The sequence below is a fragment of the Gracilinanus agilis genome, chromosome 1 (genome assembly GCF_016433145.1).
Source record: "Gracilinanus agilis isolate LMUSP501 chromosome 1, AgileGrace, whole genome shotgun sequence".
NCBI lineage: Eukaryota > Metazoa > Chordata > Mammalia > Didelphimorphia > Didelphidae > Gracilinanus > Gracilinanus agilis.
This window is the reverse complement of record NC_058130.1, coordinates 713,147,709-713,169,727: the sequence shown is the minus strand read 5'-3', so window position 1 is coordinate 713,169,727 and position 22,019 is coordinate 713,147,709. Positions and strand designations below refer to the sequence as shown.

At 49.8% G+C, this 22,019-nt stretch overlaps 3 protein-coding genes across 8 annotated transcripts; 1 reads left to right on the top strand and 2 right to left on the bottom strand.

The window, feature by feature from the left end:
* Positions 1–817: 817 nt before the first annotated feature.
* CRB3 (crumbs cell polarity complex component 3) lies at positions 818–3,401 on the top strand. The gene is made up of 4 exons (XM_044658469.1): positions 818–1,118; positions 1,935–2,008; positions 2,395–2,538; positions 2,956–3,401. Exons 1-4 carry the CDS (start codon positions 1,040–1,042, stop codon positions 3,034–3,036), a joined length of 378 nt encoding a protein of 125 aa, XP_044514404.1. The 5' UTR covers positions 818–1,039; the 3' UTR covers positions 3,037–3,401.
* A 1,016-nt stretch (positions 3,402–4,417) lies between these two features.
* Positions 4,418–11,458, bottom strand: DENND1C (DENN domain containing 1C). Its single transcript, XM_044658468.1, has 20 exons — positions 11,409–11,458; positions 11,029–11,148; positions 10,693–10,762; positions 10,533–10,613; positions 10,311–10,385; positions 9,730–9,783; positions 9,529–9,639; positions 8,821–8,921; positions 8,673–8,718; positions 8,491–8,592; positions 7,614–7,739; positions 7,260–7,361; positions 7,080–7,170; positions 6,930–6,970; positions 6,726–6,797; positions 6,105–6,149; positions 5,914–6,021; positions 5,759–5,835; positions 5,485–5,686; positions 4,418–4,971 (listed from the first exon to the last, which is right to left on the bottom strand). The coding sequence occupies exons 1-20, from the start codon at positions 11,450–11,452 to the stop codon at positions 4,579–4,581; spliced, it is 2,061 nt and encodes a 686-aa protein (XP_044514403.1). The 5' UTR covers positions 11,453–11,458; the 3' UTR covers positions 4,418–4,578.
* Positions 11,459–17,008: 5,550 nt separating this feature from the next.
* TUBB4A (tubulin beta 4A class IVa) lies at positions 17,009–20,453 on the bottom strand. Of its 6 annotated transcripts, none has more exons than XM_044670697.1 (4): positions 20,352–20,453; positions 19,426–19,549; positions 19,191–19,301; positions 17,009–18,815 (listed from the first exon to the last, which is right to left on the bottom strand). In XM_044670697.1, the coding sequence occupies exons 1-4, from the start codon at positions 20,406–20,408 to the stop codon at positions 17,755–17,757; spliced, it is 1,353 nt and encodes a 450-aa protein (XP_044526632.1). In that variant the 5' UTR covers positions 20,409–20,453; the 3' UTR covers positions 17,009–17,754. The 6 variants fall into 6 exon arrangements, with proteins under 6 accessions (XP_044526632.1, XP_044526622.1, XP_044526642.1 ...); XM_044670687.1 differs by having other exon boundaries at positions 19,191–19,319; positions 19,441–19,549; XM_044670707.1 differs by having other exon boundaries at positions 19,191–19,310; positions 19,441–19,549.
* Between the last annotated feature and the right edge of the window lie 1,566 nt (positions 20,454–22,019).

Sequence of the window (22,019 nt, the reverse complement as noted above, 5' to 3'; positions counted from 1 at the left end):
ACCCCCATAAAAGATGTGACTCCTATAAGTTTTCTCTTTGGCCACAGGTGCATCCCTTATTATAAATGTGTCCTTTCTAAAATTTTGTCTCTCCATTTAAAGTAAGTCCCTCACCATGTATTTACTCATTAAAGGCTTGTTATAGCAGTGGGTCCTTCATTATATATTTTTATCACATTAGTGGTGCACATCCTTCCAAAATAAGTCTATGTCCCCTCAACAGGCATTCTTGTGTTTCCCATTATATATGTGTCTCCCATAGATTTAATCCCCTACGTTATATGCTCCCTAACAGATATGTGTTCCTTCCCGTCCCATTGGCATGATTTCCCACCCATTACTGATATATCTCATTACAATGGTTCCCCCCCCCACCCCTAAGCAGCTGTGTCTCCTTAACAGGTGTGTTTCCCATTATAGATGCAACCTCTGTGACCAGGGCATGTACCCCCAAAACGATCGTTCCACCTTACGTGTGTGTGTCCTCTGTTACAGGTGTGCCCAGTTTAGTCCCGCCCCTCACCTGGGCTCAGGTGCATAGACAGGAAGTGCGCTTCCCCTCCCAGGTGAGTGACTAAACTTTCCGGGTCACGTGAGCGGGTGGAGCCGGCCGAAGACGACTGTGGGACCGAAGGACCGACTGCCGGGCTAAGGACCCGAGCTGAAAGCTGGCGCCAGGTAGGGGGTGGGGCAGCGCCGTCCAGCTTTTCCCTTCTCTTAATTTCCTTCTTCGACCCCAGACCTTCTTCCGGGCCAAGCTGAGTTAATCTTTAATTCTAGGCTGGGAAGAACGGATGGGGGAGCTGGTAGGCGGGACTCCTGAGTTTCTTCTGGGCTGGGGACACCTGCCCTGCCGGGCTCCTGGGTCTGTTTCCTCCTTTTCCCTTCCCCCTCCTCCGTCTCGGGCTCTCTCCTTTCTTCCCTTCTTTTCTCCCCCTCACAGTAGCCTGCGATGAGATAGCCACTGGAGGATCCTGCAGTTTGGGAGCGGGAGCCAGGTCAGCGGCAGCATAGGCCTGGTTAGGTTCCCCAGGGTCCCATGGAGAGCAGCCCTGGCCTGGGCTTGTGCTTGGCACTGAGCCTGCAGCTATTGAGCCCCCGGCCCGTCTTGGCCCATGGTAAGTAACTTCCAGGACTGGTGCCTGGGTTCCCTATTCCTGGTCCAAAGTGGAGGGCAGGGTGGGTGGGTCCTCAACCCTCAGAGGAGGGGGCCAGATGATAGGTTAGATTTCAATGGGGATACCTTGCAGGACATATGGTTGGAGCTGGAGCCCAAGGACAGATCTTTTTGTTTTTTAAATATTAGTATTTTGTTTTTAAGGGGAGGGGTGAACCTAACCTGGGGTTCTGTACCCGAAAAAGGAAGCTAGTCCTAGTTGGAATTCCCATAAGAAGGATGAGGTCTTAGGTTGGAGAAATGAGCCAGGAGGCTAGGACATTTGGATCCCCTCTTAGGAAAGATATTAGAACTTGTGTCCCAAGAGTAGGTAGGGTTGGATGCCCGGATACCTGGGGGGAAAGAGAGGGATTCAAGCACTAGGGGAATAGGATTCTAGGATTTGGGGAAGAGGGTCAGGGTCTGGATTAAGTTTTGCCCTGGGTCTTCCCTTAGAGGAGAGAGGGTGGAGCTTAAAAGGGGATAAGAGCCTAGGAAACTGGGTAGGGGGAAATCTAGTCTCTGCTAATGAACTGGACACAGGTATTTTGGAATCCTTGGCCAACTGAAGCCTTGGGGAGTGGCTCAAATCATTCTTCCAGGAGCCTGGGGGGGGGGGGGTACAGTTTGGTGAGTCAGACTCTCCAGGTCTAAGTAGTAAAGGCCACGCCCACAGCCTGGGGTTGCTATGGCTGAGGGTGGACAGGGAAGGGGGGCTGTACAGTTAGTTTTGAGTGTGACTGACAGAACCCCTTCCTTTTGCTTATTCCCCTCACAGTTTCTAGATATACTGAGCATGAAAGCAACACTACCACCCCTTCTACAGCACCACCAGACAGCGGGGGGGCCCTGGTGAGTTTGCGGGGGGGCCCTGGTGAGTTTGGTGCGAGGGGAATGGTTCCACTGGTAATTGTGTAGTATGATGAGAAGAGCTGAGAATGGGGAGACAGGAGATCTGGATTTTAGTCACCTTGACCCAAATTCACTTGGCCTCTGTCCTCCTCATCTGTAAAGTAGAATGGGTAGTGGCAGCGGCCTCGGTGGTGGAAGAGGGACTTGATGTTCCTTGGCAGCTCAGACTGTTCAATGTTATAATGTTCTTTCCTATTGTTTTATATTGAAGCCCCATGTGTGGCAAATGGAGGGGTGGTGTCTAGATATGTGTGTAGGGGGGTGGATAAGGGAAGATCCACCCCTGCCTCCTCAGTGAGTGACTCCCCTCCTTCCCCCCCACCTAGTCCCAGGGTGCAGTCACTGCCATCATCACTGTATTCTCAGTCCTGGGTATCCTCCTCCTGGTAGTGGCACTGGTCCTGCTGGGTCGGAAACTTCGAGAGAAACGACAGACAGAGGGCACCTATCGGCCCAGCAGTGAAGAGCAGGTGGGTGCCCGGGCTCCACCGCCCCCAAACCTGAAGCTTCCCCCTGAGGAGCGGCTCATCTGAGCACTGCATCCCATTCTCACACATGACCCTGTACCCCATTTCTGGTTTTGGACCTGCCTGACATTTGGGCATTCACTCATTTTGATAATCCCCTTCTGGGAGCATCTGGAGTGACACTGAAGGCCTCAGATGCTAGGGGCTGGCAGGGAGTGGGCCAGGGGGCACTGTCTTAAGTTGCTGGTCACGGCCATCTTTACTGCACCATGAAGCCTGCTGCACACTTTTGACTTTGGCCTGTGGACCTTGGCCTGGAACTGACCACTACTGCTTTTCCTGACTTGGACTGTGATGGCCACCTGGCCCTCCCCAGATGACTTGCTCCTGCCTCTCAACCCTCATCTCCTTGCCTTTCAGTTGTCCCACGCGGCTGAGGCAGCCCCAGGTCCCCAGGACTCGAAGAACAAGGCGTGGGGCTGGGTGTCCTGCTGGGGTTAGAGTGGGTGCCAAAAGTTTGCGCCCCCTTCCCCTTTGTCGGGTGGGGGAAGAGACTTTGGTGGGCACTGAAAGTAAGCACACCTCTCCTCCCTCCCCGGGGCCATCTTGATTAACATTCCACCCTCCCCATGGCCACTGACTTTCTCAGGACTAATCTTCCCCTCCCAGTGAATAATAATAGGTATTTGAACTGAAAGGAGGTACTTGGAAAAGTCTTCCACCCCTTCCTGAAAGCCTTCCCCTTTCTTCCTATCCCTCTCCCCCTCCACCCTACCACCTTAGGCTACTACCTCCAATTCCCTAGAACTGCCCCTGGGAAGGGCTGCTTGATTTGTATTTTTTATAAAGATTCTCTTAAGGCCAAACCCAGCATTTTTATCTAGTAGTGGTTGGGGTGGGGCTGATGTCATTGGGGTTATGGAGGGGTGGTAAGTAATTAGGTTTTTCCCTAGCCACACCACTCAGCTCACCCTATAGAAAGATCCTTTTCTGCTATAAACCATGATTCTTTTACTAACCAGGGAAAACAGTTCCAAAGAGGTTTAGGGACTAGGTTCCATGCCCTACATTGATCCATGGATCCACTGATCCAGAGCAAGCAAAACAGAAGCTTGAGGGGTGCCCCAGCTAGATGCGGATAGTAATTGCCGTTTCTCGGATGCTTTAAAAATTTCCAAAATGCTTTGCCTACATGATCTCAATTGAGCCTAACCACAAGCTCATGAAATGGATACCATAGGTGTTAACATTCATTTTATAGATGAGGAAGCATTTAGATTTCAGTTACCCATGTAGCTTAACTATTAATCATCAGGGTCAAGATTTGAACTTGGGACTTATTGGTTCCAATGGGTTTCAGATCCCAGCTTTATCACCAGCTGATTGGAAATGGTCTCTAAAATCATCTCTAGACCTCAGTTTCCTCAGCTCTAGAGTAGCTTAATCTATTCGTTGGCAGCTAGGTGGTACAGTGGGTAGAGTGCCTGCCCTGAAGTCAGGAAGTTTCACCTTCCTGAGTTCAAATCTAACCTCTTTTATTAGCTGTCATTTCACCCTGTTTGCCTCAGTTTACTCATCTGTAAAAATGAGCTAGAGAAGGAAATAGCAATCTGGAAGCTTTGCTTAGAAAACCCCAAATGGGGTCACCAAGAGTCTGACATGACCCAAAGGAACATCTACCAGCTGCAAACTCTTTGTTCCTATGTGACACAGTTGAAGCAAACCCAGATTCCCAGACTCTTCATTCATTGATTCCAGTATTTCCCTCATCTGGGGGAGCTGTCTGGCTGGGGAGGTCTGAGGGATGCCAACTGGTAAAGCAGCCTGATGTGTACAGAACAATTCTGCCTTCCCCAGGAGTGAGGATGGAGGCCACTAGCACTGGACAGATCTTTATTGGGGAATAAAGAGAACTTTATTGGGGGGAGGTTGAGGTCTAGGGTGGGACTTGATAGGACAAATGAAATAACTATTGTATTGGAGTGGGGAAACCCTAATTAGTGATTGGATCTTTCCCCTGCACCCCTTAACCTGGAATTGTCCCTAACCCTCAAACCTCTTTTTGAGCTGAGAAACCCTGGGTTGAACAGAAACCCTCTCTCTGAGGTTCGGGGCTACCCCTCTAGCAGTGTTCTGGGGAACAGGCGCAGGGCTAGGGGGCCTGCATTCTGCACAGATATTGGGAGTCTCAGGTTCTGCAAATGCTTGGGAGGAATGAGGTACAGCAAGGGTCCTGGTGGGCAGCAAGTGAGGCTCTGGCAGTTCTTTGTCAGCCAGGAAGCGCTGATGACTCGGGGAAGGTAGTTGGGGGTCCTCGGTCTCCACAGAGGTTTGGGAAGTCCTGGTTTCTTCTGACCCCTGACCAGGAAAAGCTGCAGCAAGGATTGTGGGAGACAGTAATTGCTCCTCTGGAGTTTCCTCTTCCTCTTGGAGTACCTGGTGGGGAGAGTGTGGAGAAAGTTAGCTGAATGGATTTCCTGGGCAAAGAGGATGAATACTTAAGATCACTACAAAAGTTCTTAATCCTCAGCCTTGCCCTACGGTGGAATAGGCTCCCTGGAGAGTAGTAAGGTCCATTTTGCCAAAGGCTTTTAAACTAAAAGCTGGAGGATCATCATTAGTTGGGGATCAGAGACTTAGAAGTGAGATTCTTGATGTCACGGAGTCCAATCTCATGGATGAATCAGGCTAAGAGACTAGCCCAAAATTACATTTACTAAGTGGCAGAAACTGGAGGATTCTTCTTAAACTAGAGATGACCTGTAAAGACCCTTATAGCTAGGACATCCTATGCAGTATTCTATGGGGGAAGAGCTTCCTAGAAAAATGTCCAGACGTTTTGGAGGAGGGGTGCCTTAGAGACTTAAATGGAGGTATGCCACCCCTCTATCTTAGGGAGAGCCACTAGTTGAGGTGAATAGTGGAGTGGGTTTGAGATAGGGTGCTCACCGATTTGAAACAGCTGTCTTGGTCCAAATGGCAGCTGTCTAAGCTGTGGCTGGAGTGTAGACCAGGGGATTCACCAGGCTCAACTGTCCCAATGCTGAGATTGTCCAGTATCTCCCCGAGCAGGTCCAGTTCTCCTGAACCCAGGAAGTTGCTGTCGAAGTCCTCCAGTCCCCAGGGTTCCTCAGACCCAGAGTGGGACTCCCTAAGGGAGGGGAGAGGATTCAACTTCTGGTCCTAAATCTAGACTCCCAGCCCCAGAGGAAATCCAACCTACCTTTGTTCTTCCTCCCAGGGCACCTGGTCCTCAGATCGGGATTGGGACCTCTGGGGACGGGGACGTAAGGGCCTGGACTGAAAGGGGTATATGGGGCAGGTTAGCAATCCCCAGACTTTCCTTCAGAATGCACGGTGGGTCTTGGTGTCCCTTACCTGGCCAAAGTGGTGGGTGATGGGCAGGCGATGTTGAAGACGTTCTGAGCGGTTGTCAGGAGCTGGAACCCGAAGAGAACCCCCCCTCTGCAGCAAGGAGTCGCTATCCTGCAGTGGGGGGAGGCTCATAAGCCAAAAATCCTCTCCTAACCCTACCTTCAGCACCTCCAGTGAGTCCCTCTCTGCCTTACCTTGTACCTTAACCTGTTTTGTACTCCCTTGAGCCCAATCTTGGCCTGGGGATGAGAAAAAGAGATGACATTGTGACAGCCTTAACTAATGACTGACCTCCTTTGATCCTCTTGGCAACTCTGCCTGAAATAAGTGTTTACAAGTGTCCCCATTTTACAGATAAAGGAAACCAAGATTGAAACTGGGGTCTTAAGTGGGATTTGAACCCAGATCTTCCTAACACAATCTGGCGCTGTACTGCCTAGGGCTGAGTCAGAAAGAGCCCCTAAACTCCAAAATTGGAAGATGCAAGAATGTAATCCTTGATAGACTGCAGTTTTAAAATGTTACATTTTCTTTGTGGAAGTACTTTCACTATTTGAACCAGCTTTGCAACTAGTTAACAGGAATACTAGCAGATTGCTCCACCTCCACACCTGCCAGGTGAGCTCCTCCCCTTTCTTTGGGGGTGACCTCCCTAGCCTGGGCTTCCTGGGTACCTCCCTGCCCCTGAGCCCTAGCTGCAAGCTCCCAGCCTCTTCTCCAGATTCTCTGCCCCTACCCCCACCCCCCAACTCAGCCTGGCACACAGTGATGGTTTCTGCTGCCCTGCCCCCATCTCCTTCCTAGTTGGTGCTTACAGAGCGGTACATGTTCCTCACGGCTGGCTGAGTTTTGGCCTTCACAGAATGCAGGAGGGCTCCTCCACCTTTCTGGGGATGGAGACAGGAGAGGCTCATTTCGGGGGTTTGGGGAAGAGGGCTGGGAGAAAAGCAATGACTTGATCTCAGAAAAGTTGGTAGGCAGAGACTTGGGGGGTGTGGGATGTGGGAAAATCCTCTTACTTTCAGATTGTCTGCCCAGAGCTGATAGGATCGGAGGCTTCCTGGTTTGGGGAGAAAGAGGCTTTAGCCTTGGGTTAGTGTCCCTATTCCTCCCTCCCCCACCCCTAATTGAGGCTGGGATCCCTCTGGAGCTGGAGCCTCCCTGCTCACCTGAGGCTAGTCCATTGCTAGTGATCTCCTGCTCAAACAGGTCTGAGAAGCCTTCTCCAGAATTCAGCTTCTCCAGGCGCTCATCAATGAACTGAGGAGGAAGAAAGCAGGCAGATTTATGGGCTGCTCTGGCATCCGGGCACCAGCCCCCCAGTGCCAGCCCCTGTGGCTTGGATATACCTGTTTGAAGAGTTGGAGGTGAATGGCGTTTTGCCTGAAGGCCTGTAGGGGTCCTGGCTTCTGAGCCAGAAAAGCCTCTTCGCTGAACGTCACCGGCTGTCCCTGGAGGGCCACTGCCTCTTAAGATGCTTCCCTCATTGTCAGACTTTCACCTTCTTGACCACCCCACCACCAGGGCTGCCCTTGATTCCACCCCAGCACCAGTACCTAGTTGAGCTGCCTGAAGGGAATCTGTGCAGTCTGCACCTATGCCCATCCCACCTCGGAGGCACCAGCAACTCAGTTCTGCTCCCCAAACCTCAGCAGTCTAGTCCCTTCCCCCTTGGGGCCTGGGGCATCTAGATGTCTGCTTACTGGACTGCAGATCAGGGCATCTCTGTAGCCACCAAACAGCACAGCTTGAGCCCTCAGAAAGAGTCGAGACACACCATCACCAGCAGCCAAAGCCTCTTTTCTTAGCCTTAGTCTCAAGAGGGATACCTGGTCCGGGGAGAGGTAGAACCAGGGGACCTGAGAGGGAACATCTTCCTCTCCCCAGCAGGTTCTATGTGGCCAAGTAACAGCATGTTAGAAGCTCAGGCCCAGAACATTAACATATGATGCATCTGGAGACAAGAGTGAAGGGCCTTTGGGGAGGAGGTGGTTATATAGAACCTGGAATGAGAACTGGGGAGAGATTAAAGAACATAGAGCCTAGAATGTCAAGCTGAAAGGCATCTTCGTAGATATGGAGTTGTAAGAGACCACAGGGATCATCCAGTACAATACCCTCATATTTCATGAGAACAGGCCCAAAGCCGTTAAGGAAGGGCACCTAGGTGACCCAGGGTAATTTAGTAAAGTCAAGATTTGAGTTCAGATTCCCTAACTGATTCTCCATCACATATTCCCCTATATTTAACAGAAGGGGAAACTGAGGTGTGTGGAAGAACAGTGATTTACTCAAGGTTACCCAAAGAATTCAGAATAAAAATGGACTGGAATTTAGATCTGACTCCTGGTCTATTATTTCAACTCTTAGTGCTTCATGTTCTTGGAGCTCAAGGGGAAATCAAGAAGATAGGGTTCCTGCATGTATTTCCATCATGCTCATCTGTAAAAGGAGAGTGATCTATGTAGGTCCTACTGACTTCCCAGACCAGCTTTGGGGTGGGATGGGATGCTAAATGAGAAATGCTTGTCAAAGACATGGGGAGCCTGGAAGGGGGTCACAGGGTAGTTAAGGACTGACCACATCTGGGGGCAGTGTCTCCATATCCTGGAATGGTGACTCCAAGGTGTTTGTGTCTACATCCAAGATGACCACATCCTCCAGGCCCTTGTCCCGAACTCTCTAGGGGAGAAAGTCAGATTCCCCTCCAATTTCTGGGACTAAAGGAGCCAACTGTCCCTTTGACTTCCAACCTTACTCACCTCCATGAGGCTGGTGTGGATACCAATAAGGTAAGGCATGGGAGCACTGCAGGCAGAAGGAGAACTCAGGTAAGGTAAAGGGGGAAAAGTTAGCTCTGGAGGTCATCATGCTCAGGGCCTAGCCTCCACATGCTACTTGACCACTCACCAGCAGTAGTCCAGCAAGTGAGGAGGCAGTGTGGGGATGAGTATGTGTTCCCAGTGCATAGGATATAGCAAGCCACAGGATGCATGGACACAGGCTGTCAGCTGGGAATGATAGAGATTCAAATAAAGGAAGGAGTTAGAGGCTCATTGCTCAACCATACAGGCTTCTACAGACTCCCTGGTTCCCCCAACACAGGACTCCCATGGCCCTCCTATCCCCCAGTCTTTTCTCCTATGTTTCTGTACCCTATAGTACAGTTCCTTCCATTCTACATTCACTCCTTATTACTCCAGCTCCTTTATGCCCAGAAGTAATCTCCCATCCCTAGATACCCTTTTCCCTTCTTCTAGACCGTTGGCACTAGTACCCTTGTCACATTCCTGATTCAGAGTCTCCTGTCCTTGGACATCTTTTCATCTCTCTAGCTCTAACTTCGAGGCCCCTATGCCTTTCCCTCTAGCCCAGAGGTTCCCATTGATCTCCAGTAACTTGTCATTCATGTTCCCTTTCCTACTATCAGGAGCTTTGATTCTCATCCTCACTTCTCTTCCTGGAGAGACTTGAGCCTCTTAGAGCCACTGTGACCATTCCTTCATTCCCTAGCCCCTGGATTCTCAGTCTTATTCCCTTGGTCCTTAGGCTCCCATTGCCCTAATCTGTTCTTTCCATCTCTAAGCTTGGGCAGGGCAAAATAAAGTTGGGCCTCACCGTGCTGAGTTTGCTGGCACTGAGCAGAACTCTACGCTCACTGAGCAGAGAGCTATATAAGCCCACGATGTTCTCTGAAGCCACAGCCACCACTAGCTCTGTCAGGTTCCTCTGTGGGCAGATGGAGAGACAAGGGACAGCTGGGCTTGAAATCTTGACTGCCCATCCTAGTCTTGCCCTCTGACTTGGATCTCAACTCACATTTTCAGGGATGGAGGGCAGACATCCAGCATCTGGGGCAATGAAGCAGGACAGCTGAGGGTAAAGGGGCATATCGAGGTTACACCAGGCTGGTTCTTGAATTCCAAATGCCCAAAGAAATTCTGCCTCCCCATCATTTTCTCACCATTCCCTTCTTGATTATCCTGACTTTTTTTTTTTTTAAATCAGATTCCTTCCCTTCCCCACTTCCAAACTAAGCAGAACCCTTTACATGATCTCTACTGTCTTTCAACACCAACTTGAAAGATGCACACTAGTCCCAACAAATTTCTGCACGGTCTCCATGGAGTTCCACTAGTTAATGCCATTATATTTGCATCAAAATGCCTCATTAGATCCCACCAGGTCTATTAATGGTAAAGAGAGTTAATTAAAACCTACTTTGATTCTCTACTAGGGCATCTTTTGACACCTACCAAATTCCCACTGGATTTTGCCACCAGTGTCCTGACAAAATAGATAATCAGATCCTGTCTGAGCTCTCCATTTTCTGCAGATTCCTAGATGTTTCACTCCCTGGCCCCAGACCTGGTTCCTTCCCTAGCCCTTTCCCCATTCACCAGCTGGTTTGTCCCAGGTGCAGGAGGTAGGAGACTGGGGTGACTGGAAATTCTTAGCTTGCCCTCCTGTTGGTCCTGAGGATCCAAATGGAAAAGTAGGAATGAAGAATGGGTCCAATGTGCTTTTCTAATCCAGCCCCAGCTTGTCAGGGGCTGGCTCTCCTCCCCCAACTGGAACCCTAAAACAGTGGAGCCCCAGGTGTTCTAGAATGGGGGACTTACCAGGGACAGCCCCAAAGGGGCCTCTGGCCTAGGTATAGGATGCAGATACAGGGTAGAGAGAAGTTCTTCAGCCTCAGAGACCTGTAAGTGGAGGCAGGAGGGCTCAGGGAAGTTGGGGAAAATCAGACAAGGATGAGGGGAGAGGAAAAGGGAGGCTCACCTGATCCTGGGCTAATAGGTCCCCAACACTGTTGAGCAGTTTGTAGAAAACCTCAAACCAGGGCAGATCACTGAGGGGAGAAGGGGCAGTTGGCTCGGGGTTGGAGCAGGGTGTCATCCCCCATTCCATCCCAGCCCTTGGATAAAGGAACTAGAATAGAGCATCAATGCTGGAAGGAGCCTTAGAGAGTATTTAATTTGGGCATGCTCCCTTCCACCCCCTAGCTTTTGACAGATGGATCTCAGAGCAGAGAAGGGAACTTGCCCAGCTTGCACAGCTAATCAGTGACAACCTAGGCCTATTGGCCCCCAGCCCACTGCTCACCCCAGCCCCCACCTGAGTATGCAGAGGCAGCTTCTGGCGTTGGTCCCCAGGCGGCAGAAGCCAAATCTTCGACTCCCAGCCAAGTCAGTTAGGACAAAGGTGAAGTGTTGGGCAGCTAGACTGTGGCCTGCCCTGGTGAATGGGGGGAGGGAAGGAAAGCTGTTTGATGATTCCCTCCGCCCACTTCATGCCAGCTCCCAGCCCCACTCCCTCTTAGCAGAACACACAAACTGATCCCATCCATCAGTCTCTTCTCTTTCCCTCTCAGTCTCAGTGTCCCTTTGTCCTGTTATTTCCCTTTGGGCTGTATGTCTGTCTCTGAATGTATGCGGTTCTGTATCATGGTGTTCCCTTGTCCCTCTGTATGTCTTCCATCATCTCTTTCTCCTCACCTCTCCAAGTCGAAAGGGAAACAGAATTTGGGTACTGTTTGCATTAGTTCCTAAGGATGGAAACAAAGTGAAGCCAGCTTGACTAGAGGCAGCATTTGGGGTTGGGGGTTGAGAAGGGCCAGTCTTGGATGTAGAGGCCCCTACTACATCTTCCCATCAGGGTCTGGACATCCGGGTTCTACTGTCCTTCCCCCATCCCCCTCTTTTTTTGGGGCCCCCATGGAGAAGGGAAGGGATGTTAGGGTTGAGGGTTCTGACTTCTGGGGTAGGGGTGGGCACATACCTGATCACAGAAATCTTTAGGGAATTGGCGCAGGATGGGAGGTGCTGCAGGAATAGCCGCTGGTTAGTGAACTCAAGGCCTCCCAAACAACCCAGCTTTCCTTGTTGCCGCTCCCAGCCTTGGCACAAGGGCATCACAATCTATACCCCCTTTTCCTGCCCTCATCTTGGCCCTGCAAGACTAGGTGGAACTCCTTCAACTTACCCTCCTGCAGAGAAGTGGGGTAGGCAGCTTCAAAGAACCAAGCAAATGTGTTCTTGGGATCCTCCCTGGGGAACAAAGAGGGCTGAGGCTTCCACTCAGGTATCCAGGGGCAAGTGTATGTGTGTGTGAAAGGGAGGAGAGAGACAGAGAGAGAGGTCAGCTGTCTACGGAGGGAAAGCTTGGCAACATTGGATCAAGGGCTCAACTTGGAGTCAGGAAGTTCTAAGTTTGAACCCTTATTAGCTGAGCAAGTTATTTAACTTCTCTCATCAGCAGCTAAGTGGAACAGTGGATACAATGCCAAGCCTGAAGTCAGGAAGATCTGAGTTCAGATGCAGCCTCAAACACTAACTGTGTGATCTTGGGCAAGTCACAAACTCTGTTTACCTCAGTTTCTTCATCTTAAAAAATGAGCTAGAGAAGGAAATGATAAATCACCTCAGTAACTTGACTAAGAAAACCTCAAACAAGATCAGATACTACTGAAAAAACAACTGAACAACACAAACTGGCCCAAGGTACCATTTTAGTCTTCTTATATATCATTCTCCTCTATTCACTCTTCAGTCCAACCAAAATGGTCTTCTTGTTCCTTACACATGATGCTCCAATCTCCTATCTCTATTCCTTTGCATAGGCTGTTTTACATGCTTAGGATGCCCTTCCTCCCTACCTCCATCTCCTAGAATGTCTAATTTCCTTCAAGACTCAGCTCGTGTCATCTTTTGCTGATAGTGCATCTCTCTCTGTCTTTGTAACTATTTTGTATAAACCAAAACACATGCACATTGTTTCCATTTTTGAATGTCAGCTCCTTGAGGGTAGGCATAATTTTGCTTTTTTCTTTGTATGCCAATGCATAACAGATGCCCAACACACCTAGTAGATGCTTACTTAATAAATGCTTGCTCGCTGATACATATTTTGTCTCTGTATATCTTTTATCTCTGTTTTCCTGCCTTTTTTCTGTCCTCGTGCATAGAATCTCTCAACAATTGCACTGTATTTCTGCAAGGGTACAAGAGCTTGGGTTCTCTTATCCCCATCATTCATCCCTTCTGACCGTCCCCAGGCAGCAGAGCCTAGGGAAGTGAGGAAGGAGGGATAGAGAGACGGAGAAAGATACAAATGCAAAAAAGAGGGAGACGTGGAGAAAGAGACATGAAGGCAAGGAGGGACAGGGAGACTTGCAGCAACTCAGACCAGCAGAGAAAAAAAGAGGTCTACCAAGACAGAGCCCCTGGCTGAAGGGGACCACAGATGATGGAGGCTACAGAAGAAGGTTTGAAGGTGAGTTTAGAGTGTAGCCAACTCACTCTGCACCCCATCATGGAATTTATTTTCTCCTTTCCCCTGTTTCCCCCTACTCCAATACACAAGAGCTCTCTCAGTCAAGTTCTTACCCTCAGACTATATTTAAGGGGCATGGGGAAACGCCTGGATCTTACTTGTTATCGGATCCCATGGTCCCCCTGCTGAATGGGTGCAGCACAGTGTGCCCAGGGCAGGTTTTCCTGGGGTCCCTACTGGGGCCTGTGCTGAGGCAGTGGGCCGGGGGTGCTGGATGCTGGGCCCTTTCTTCTTCCTGTGTGGCTTGGAGAGGAAGTCTGCTGGGTGACGTCCCCGGAGGCAACTCTCCCCTCCCTTGACAGCTTTGCAGAACTTAGACACACTGCCTTCTAGCCTCCCTCATGAGGAAGTGGGGCTGTTGAGTTGTTTCCTGGGTCCAGCTCAGAGCTGAAGTAGCCAGGGGGGCCAGCATCACCCCTATACCATCACTTGGGGAAAGCCGGACACCTTTTTTGATGAACACCTCTAGCTGACTGGAACTGTCTGCAACTTGCTGAGACTCCTATCTATCCAGAGAGCTTCTCTTTCTCCCTTTCTCCCAGTTTCCTTTACCCTGCTCTGTCCCTCCATCTCTTTCACCCTATTCCTCTGTCCCTCCTCTCCCTGATTCTTCTGCCACCTCACTGTCCATGTACCGGAAGACCACTAGGGGGAGTCTAAATTGTGTAGGGAGAATGAGGTACTCCGAAACAAACACAAATGAACACACACCTTCCCACCATTTCCTGTTCCTCTTGGGGACGGATGGACACAGGGACACACACACACACACACACACACACACACAGAGCACTGTACTTCTGACACCAGACGGAGACTAATTTGTCAGGAAGTAGGCAGCTGTGGCCATACACATACCCAGAGATCAGATTCATGTTCCAGAGCTGAAGGTGCCTGCATCCAAATCCAACATTGGATTGACTCCAACTGACCTATGGACAAATTGTGTTGTCCTGGAAAGGTAGGAGTGGAGCCAAGTCCAGAGTCTCCGAGAGAAGGGGCAAAGTTGGGCACTTGAGGAGGAGAGAGATCCTGATAGGAGACATGTGTGGAATTTAGCTGGTGGGAACATCGCAGACCAGAGATTGTGGGATGGAAGGAGAACTCTGGACCTGCTCACCTAGATCCATCCATCAGTAGTCACTCTCAACCTGCTCCTTCTTCGAGTTAATCCACTTAGTTTTAGGAGTCCTGCCCTGGACTTGACTTGTGCTGATTGATAAGTGAATGAGTACAAGATTACCTAGCTCACTGTGTCTAGAGAGGCTTCCTATCCCATCAAGATCACCCATTATTGTCCTGCCAAATAGGCCAGTGCACTCTCCCTACATACTTTCCATTCCTTCAACTGAATGAAAATCAAATCAGTACTACTGTTGCTTCTGTAAAGGGCATATGAATGAATTGCTCCATGGCTCTAATTACAATCCCTGTAACTTTCCAGAATCAAACTCCTTTCCCTGGTCAACTCTCCCTTATATCCCTAGGTGTGTTATTTTCCCCCATTAGAATGTAAACCCCTCAAAGACAGGGACAGTCTCATTTTATGTATTTGTAGCCTCAGCACTTAGCACAGAGCCTAACCTATTATAAGTTCTTAATACATGCTTTTTTTTTTTTTTAAAGCCCTTACCTTCAGTTGTTTCTAAGGCAGAGGAGTAGTAAGGGCTAGGCAATGGGAGTTAAGTGACTTGCCCAGGGTCACACAGCTAGGAAGTGTTTGAGACCAGATTTGAACCCAGGTCTCTGGGCCTGGGTCTCAATCCACTGAATCACCCAACTGCCCTCTTAATACATACTTTTAAAAACTCATTCATTCATTTACCTAAAAGGGAGAAGGTGAACATCAACTCAGTGGAAAGTTTTATCAAAGAAAGGAAAATGACCCATATTTAAAAATATATATATATATATATATATATATATATATATATATGGAAGGCATTTGAGTAGCCCCAAATTGGAAAGTAAGAGGTTACACTTCTATTGGATAGATGACTAAACATTAGCTGGCTGCAAAAATACACAACTTAGAAAAACTTAAAAACCCTGATGAACACAAAGACAAACCAAAAGAAAGAAGTTGAAGCATACCAACTCACCTCCTGACAGGTGTGATGAACTGAAAATACAGAGAAATATTTTCAGACGTGGTCAATATGGGAATTTGATTTTCTGGACTATGCATGTTTTAAGGGCTTCATTTTTCCTTTTCAATTAGCTCAACAAGGGGAGGTGATGGCAGGGGCAGATTTTAAAAGAAAAAAAAATTAGTCAAAAAAAGAATGAGTAGCAGTTATCACTGCTGATAACTGAATGAGTTATCAGTTAACACTTTTTGAGAAACTTTGCACCAAAAAAAAGCCCATCCAACATATTCGTGTTATTATCATTACTGTTTTTGTTATATCTATGTATGTTCATTGTTTTTCTTTGATGTTTAAGACTAGTCTGTTGGTAAAATTGTAATAAATTATACAAAAAAAAAAAGGAAAATTCTTGTTTCAGGGAAGATGAAATACCTCCAGATCATCCATATTCAGTTTGATCTGGAGTCTCAAAGAGTACATATCTGTACATATCCATATATCTAAATATTTTGAAGTTTTTGTTTTATCTATGTATGTTCATTGTTTTTCTTTGATGTTTAAGACTAGTCTGTTGGTAAAACTGTAATAAATTATTAAAAAAAAAAAAAAAAAAGGAAAATTCTTGTTTCCGGGAAGATGAAATACCTCCAGATCATCCACATTCAGTTTGATCTGGAGTCACAAAGAGTACATATCTGTACATATCCATATATCTAAGTATGCATCTGTTTGCTCGTTTCCAAAGTGGATTGTTTAGTCAGTCATTTGCTCATATCCCAGTCTGGTTCTCTGGTGTGGAAATGCATATCATTAACCAGTGGGGAAATCAAGATACAAGTAGGTAGAGTACATGACCCTTATGAGGTGTTTTCTAGTTCTAAAACCTATGATCATCTTTTTTCTGAAAAGCCATTTGCTTTAGGAATAGGTAGGGAAAACAAAATTTCATGGATTTGCCAAAGGGTTTCGAATGACAAATAGTTCCCTTCATCAGGGATTTCATATATCTATTACAGTGAACTCTCAATACTCATCCAGATTTTGTATTTATTTTTAAAGTGTGGTTCAGTGGTATTTAGGAGGCAGAATCTGAATCTTGGTTCTGTTGCTTACCATCTATGTAATCAGAGGTGAGCCTCTTTACTTCTGTAAAATGTAGAAATTGGACTGGATAACTTCTGATATCCCTTCCAGCTTTGGAACTTATGACACAGATAATCCAATAACTAGGATTTGGCTCTAACAAGCTAAAAGGATCACATGAAACCAAGTCCTATGAGAGTCTGTTCAGTTTATGCTCCCACAAACCTGGGGTCTATCAGTGTTGAACCATCAGTCCCATGTTCCTTCTCTGGGTTTCTGTCCTTTTTGGTTCTGCCTCCCTCCTAAGGGATCTTGATGGAGGTTGGTGTCAGGTGACCAGGCACACAGCTTAGGGCTATTTTGAGCAGGGTGGGGCAGGTCATGCTCTCTAGCCCAGCTGCTGGTTTGGGCACAAGTGCCAGGTCTCAGATTTGGGCTGGGGGACAGGCACAGACTTCTCTGGACAATGGGGGAGGGGGATACCTCCTTACTCAAGGGCTCTGCGATCCTCTTCTATAGCCTTCCTTCTATGGTCTCCTCTGAACCCAGAACCTCCCTCCAAAGTAAGACTTCTGCACACAAGTGTGTTATCATGATTTTATTGTGTAAATGTTTAGGGACATTCACTGAACCCCCGCCCCGCCCTCCCTTCCCCCCCCCCCCCAAGCCCCATCCAAATCACAACATTAGGCTAAGATGGAAGTTAGTGCATGCTCATTTGATAAAATGAAAACGTGCCCAACACAGCTTAGGGTGGAGGTATTTGTGGGAGGAAAGGGATTTATTTGGAAGAGGGGTGACACTTAGGGACCTTGGGTTCAAGTCAACTCCATCATTCATTCTATGTGTGTGACTCAGAGCCCTTTTTTTATGAAGAGGGACTTGTAATCTCTAAAGTTTCATCTAGGTTTAAATCCTTCTCTCTAATATTCCTCACCCTGCCTCCCCCACAACCCACTTTCAGGAGAAGTTTTTCAGAAAGAAGATAAGAAAGCCAAGGAAGGTTTGGAGGGAATCAGAGAAGCTGAGGTCACAGAAGTTGGAGAAAAATCAGGGGGAAAGTATCGGGGAAATTGGGGAAACAAAGGTTTGGTGGGATCTGAGAAGCTGGGTAGGATGTGGACCAGGTTGGAGATAATATAAGAGAATTAGAGGGGGGAAAAGTGGTGAGATCAGAGGAGTCTGAGAAAAATGGGGCTGGAAGATATGAAGGGATGTGAGGAGCAGAGAAATTGAGGGAACACAGGGTTCAAGGTAGAATCCAGGGGAAGTAGTATCAGAAAAGAATTAGTATGATATCGGGTCTGTGTTGTAGGCAGACCCGATGGGAAACACTCTAGGCTACTTCTTCCTCCTCAGCTTCCTCCTCAAATTCCCCTTCTTCTGCTGTGGCATCTTGGTATTGCTGGTACTCTGAGACCAGGTCATTCATGTTACTCTCAGCCTCAGTAAACTCCATCTCATCCATGCCCTCACCCGTGTACCAGTGCAAGAAGGCCTTACGGCGGAACATGGCTGTGAACTGCTCAGAGATGCGCTTGAATAGCTCCTGGATGGCGGTGCTGTTACCAATGAAGGTGGCTGCCATCTTGAGACCCCGGGGTGGGATGTCGCACACAGCTGTCTTGACATTGTTGGGGATCCATTCCACAAAGTAGCTGCTATTTTTGTTCTGCACGTTCAGCATCTGCTCATCTACTTCTTTCATTGACATGCGGCCACGGAAGACAGCGGCCACTGTCAAGTAACGCCCATGGCGGGGGTCACAGGCTGCCATCATGTTCTTGGCATCAAACATCTGCTGAGTGAGCTCAGGGACTGTCAATGCCCTGTATTGCTGGCTCCCCCGGCTGGTGAGTGGGGCAAACCCGGGCATGAAGAAGTGGAGACGGGGGAAGGGGACCATGTTGACTGCCAGCTTGCGCAGGTCGGCGTTGAGCTGGCCAGGGAAACGGAGGCAGGTGGTGACCCCGCTCATGGTGGCAGACACCAGGTGGTTGAGGTCCCCATAGGTGGGTGTGGTGAGCTTGAGGGTTCGGAAGCAGATGTCATAGAGGGCCTCGTTGTCAATGCAGTAGGTCTCATCTGTGTTCTCCACTAGCTGGTGGACTGAGAGGGTGGCATTGTAGGGCTCCACCACAGTGTCTGACACTTTAGGGGAAGGCACCACGCTGAATGTGTTCATGATGCGGTCTGGGTACTCCTCACGGATCTTGCTGATCAGTAGGGTGCCCATGCCTGAGCCTGTGCCCCCACCCAGCGAGTGGGTCAGCTGGAATCCTTGCAGGCAGTCACAGCTCTCAGCCTCCTTCCGGACTACATCCAGGACAGAGTCCACTAACTCGGCACCCTCTGTGTAGTGACCTTTGGCCCAGTTGTTCCCAGCCCCAGACTGGCCTGGAATGAACAAGCAGGGGTCCTTAGTCCCAGGAGGAGGTGGGGAAGCTAGGACCCTTGGGGTGAGTCACTTGCATTTTTGGACCAGCAACCCCTTAAGCAGCAGAGAAAGGAAGGGGCAATTTGGGAGGCAGGACTCCTAGGTGGTACTATTTCTTTGGGGAGAACCTCTGAATTGGTTTTGCTTCTGCTAAGAATGAAGAGGTAGAAGATGGAGAGGAAAGAGAAGAGAGGGAAAGCCTGGAAACCCAGTACCTTAAAAAAGAAAAGGTCACTCTTGGACCTGCCCCCAATTTCTTGGGAGAGCCTTGTGGCTGTTTGGGTCTTTTGTAAGTGCAATAATAATATACATGCATCTGTCTCTCTGTGACTCACCAAAGACAAAGTTGTCGGGCCTGAAGATTTGCCCAAAGGGGCCTGAACGAACTGAGTCCATGGTCCCTGGCTCCAGGTCCACCAGCACTGCTCGGGGCACATATTTCCCTCCTGTGGACCAGATGATTGTCAGAGGTGGGGACTCATGCATTCTACCCTGTTTCCAATTCCATACCCCACCACCCAGCTACCATCAGGGACCCAGGGGACCCCCCTCCCCACTGGAGCCACAGACCACAGGCTGGCTCACCTGTGGCCTCATTGTAGTAAACATTGATCCTTTCCAGCTGTAGGTCGCTATCCCCGTGGTAAGTGCCAGTGGGATCAATGCCATGTTCATCACTGATCACTTCCCAGAACTAGGGCAAGAAAAATCATGAAGAGGGTGGGGTCAGGGCCTCCACTCCTCCAGGGAAGAAGGATCCTAAGAGAACCCCCCACCCCACCCCCACCCCACAGTGTGTACTCAGGGCCTCAGTCACCAAAATATAAGGTGAAGAGAGGTGGGAGAATAGGTGAGCAAAAGCCCGACAACCATGGGAGGGGAGGTGGAAGCGGCCACTGGGGAGACAGGGAGACCGCCAGAGTAGGTGGAGAAAGCAGAGAGGTCTGCACAGCTGGTTCCTTCTGGCAAAGCCCGCACTCAGGGGTCCCTGGGGCGGGGCTGACTGGGCTGTCTGGGCTGCCGGGTCCCAACAACGGGGTTAGTGTGTGTGTGTGCTGGGTGGGAGAGGGTGTTGGCGCAGGGAACAAGGGCGGGTCTATTTATATCTGCAAGGTCTGCGGGAGCCAAAAGAGCCAGCTGTGCAGCCCAGGCCCACGACGGAATGCCGGAGGCCCTTCGTCTTCCCAAGACACTGCGGCGGCCACAGCAGGGGCGCAATCTGGGATGTTCTCCCCTCACCCCCCTCACTGGCACAGTTGTCTCCCAGCCCACTGACTTCTCTCCTCCAGGGGACCCTCTCCCCGGATGCAGCTCCTGGTACACCTCCCTCCTCCTTTATTAGGACTTCCGAGTCCCCGCCGTGGGAGAGATACTACTGCCTCAGTTTCCCCTATGGAACTTGTTGCTGCTATACCCCCACCCTAGGGCCCCAGGCCCTCCCCAGGCACCCCGCTCTGCGCACGCGCCGCCTGGAAGGGAGGGAGGGCTGCCCCCACCTTGGCTCCGATCTGGTTGCCGCACTGGCCCGCCTGCAGGTGCACGATCTCGCGCATGGTGGCCGCGGGGGGGCGCGCGCGCGCTCCAGTCCTCGCACTCCAGGGGAGGGGTAGGCGCACGCAGAGTGTGTCTCTCCAGCCGAGCCGCCCCTTATATGTCCCCTCGCGCAGCGTAGCGTCACCATATACGTCACTGGCTCTCGCCCCCGCCCTCCCCCTCCCCCTCCCACCCTGCTGAGCCGGCTCACTGTCCTCCCACTGTTCGGCCCAGCCAAAATTCTCCCAGAGCGCGTGCGTGTTCTGTCTCGCTGCACCTGCAACCTCAGGGGCGGGGGCCTGGGCCTTCTGTGACTCCCGGTGGGTCCGCGTCAGGGCGCCGCCCTGCGCAGTGCGACTGCCTCCCTTTCCTAGTGCGGGAGGAGACAGTTCCGAAGTCCGATCTCCTTCCTCTCCACTGCGAACCGTGAACTTGACCTTGGAGCCCCCACCTTCAGGCTGGGCTCCAGGTGGTGGGACTACCTCTCAATTCCATCTCGACCCTGCTAGGGGAGCGAGGAGACACCTGGGACTTGGTCTCCTTTCCAGAGCTTCCTGCACCAGAAATCTTGGGAGGAGGTGGTTGGCGTGATTTGTGTGTAATGGGGAGAGGGGAAGGTTCTCGATTTAGGGCAGAAAAGCACCTTAGGGGTTATCTAGTCGGCCCTCGCTCCCTTCCATTTCTAGGCGAGGGTCACTGTGAGAGCGGTGCTTTGGAAGGATTTGAGCCTCGGGGTGTGTGGGATTATGAAGTCAAAGCTATGGAGATTGGTTTTAACGCAAAGGCTCGTGAGGCGGGGGGAGGGGGCGGTGGGTCCGAATGGCGTGTGTTGTTTTATGGGGACTAGAGCTTTATAGAGGCTCAGAGTCACCAGGTGGAGACCCTGGCTGCAACTGGAGAGGATTAGAATGGATGCTGCCCTTTCCCAATAGGGTGGCTAGGCTGGACCTTCCCCTCGTTATGCTGCTCTCTGGCTAACACAAGGGGGGCTTACAGTGCTTCTATAATTAACTTCTCTTGGGGATCGCAGTAGAGGTACATACATGTGATACATGGTTTTTCCTAGGCTATTAACTCCCACCTGGAGTTCCACACATGCCAACAGTCTATCTTCTTCCTCGTTTCACACAGCAAATCTCTTCTACTTCAGAAGCCCCAGCCTGATTGGCTCCCACTTAAGGCTGTTTACTTCCACCTTCAGTTCTAAGTGGGGAAGGTTCATTGGTGACTGTAGGTCTCTTTGGACAGACTGTTTTATGAAAGGGGCCAAGAACATAGCCCTCTGCCACCCAGCCTCACTGTGTCCTCAAGGCTTAGAGTATCTTTAGAGATCCAGTAGAACCCAGCCCCTCCCATTTTACACATAGAGAAATTGAGGCCTGCAGAGGGGGAGGGACTTATCATGCAGTGACTTGGTGGGAATGCTAGAATGAGAACTGGGGTTTCCTTTATTCCCAGCCTCAAGATTCTCATCTGAGGGCAGGAGATGTGGGAATTCAGCCCCTGTTCCCTCATGAGATATCTAGAGTTCCCAAGTCCCTCAGAATAGTGTCTAACCATGAACCAATGAGTGAATTATTTATTTTAAAATAATGTATACACATCACATTATTAGGGGGCATCAGGAGGAC

Bases quoted from the DNA above. Each gene is read 5' to 3' on its own strand.
- CRB3 (XM_044658469.1), top strand. From the start codon at position 1,040: ATGGAGAGCAGCCCTGGCCTGGGCTTGTGCTTGGCACTGAGCCTGCAG. The intron at 2,009-2,394 runs GTGAGTTTGCGG...CCCCCCACCTAG, and splicing joins CAGACAGCGGGGGGGCCCTG to TCCCAGGGTGCAGTCACTGC. The intron at 2,539-2,955 runs GTGGGTGCCCGG...CTTGCCTTTCAG, and splicing joins GGCCCAGCAGTGAAGAGCAG to TTGTCCCACGCGGCTGAGGC.
- DENND1C (XM_044658468.1), bottom strand. From the start codon at position 11,452: ATGCAAACAGTACCCAAATTCTGTTTCCCTTTCGACTTGGAGAG. The intron at 10,386-10,532 runs GTAAGTCCCCCA...TTGGATCCTCAG, and splicing joins CCCCTTTGGGGCTGTCCCTG to GACCAACAGGAGGGCAAGCT. The intron at 7,171-7,259 runs GTATATCCAAGC...CTTCCTCCTCAG, and splicing joins ACCTCCAACTCTTCAAACAG to TTCATTGATGAGCGCCTGGA.
- TUBB4A (XM_044670687.1), bottom strand. From the start codon at position 20,408: ATGCGCGAGATCGTGCACCTGCAGGCGGGCCAGTGCGGCAACCAGATC. The intron at 19,550-20,351 runs GTGGGGGCAGCC...TTCTTGCCCTAG, and splicing joins GCAACCAGATCGGAGCCAAG to TTCTGGGAAGTGATCAGTGA. The intron at 19,320-19,440 runs GTGAGCCAGCCT...CCCCACCTCTGA, and splicing joins TTACTACAATGAGGCCACAG to CAATCATCTGGTCCACAGGA.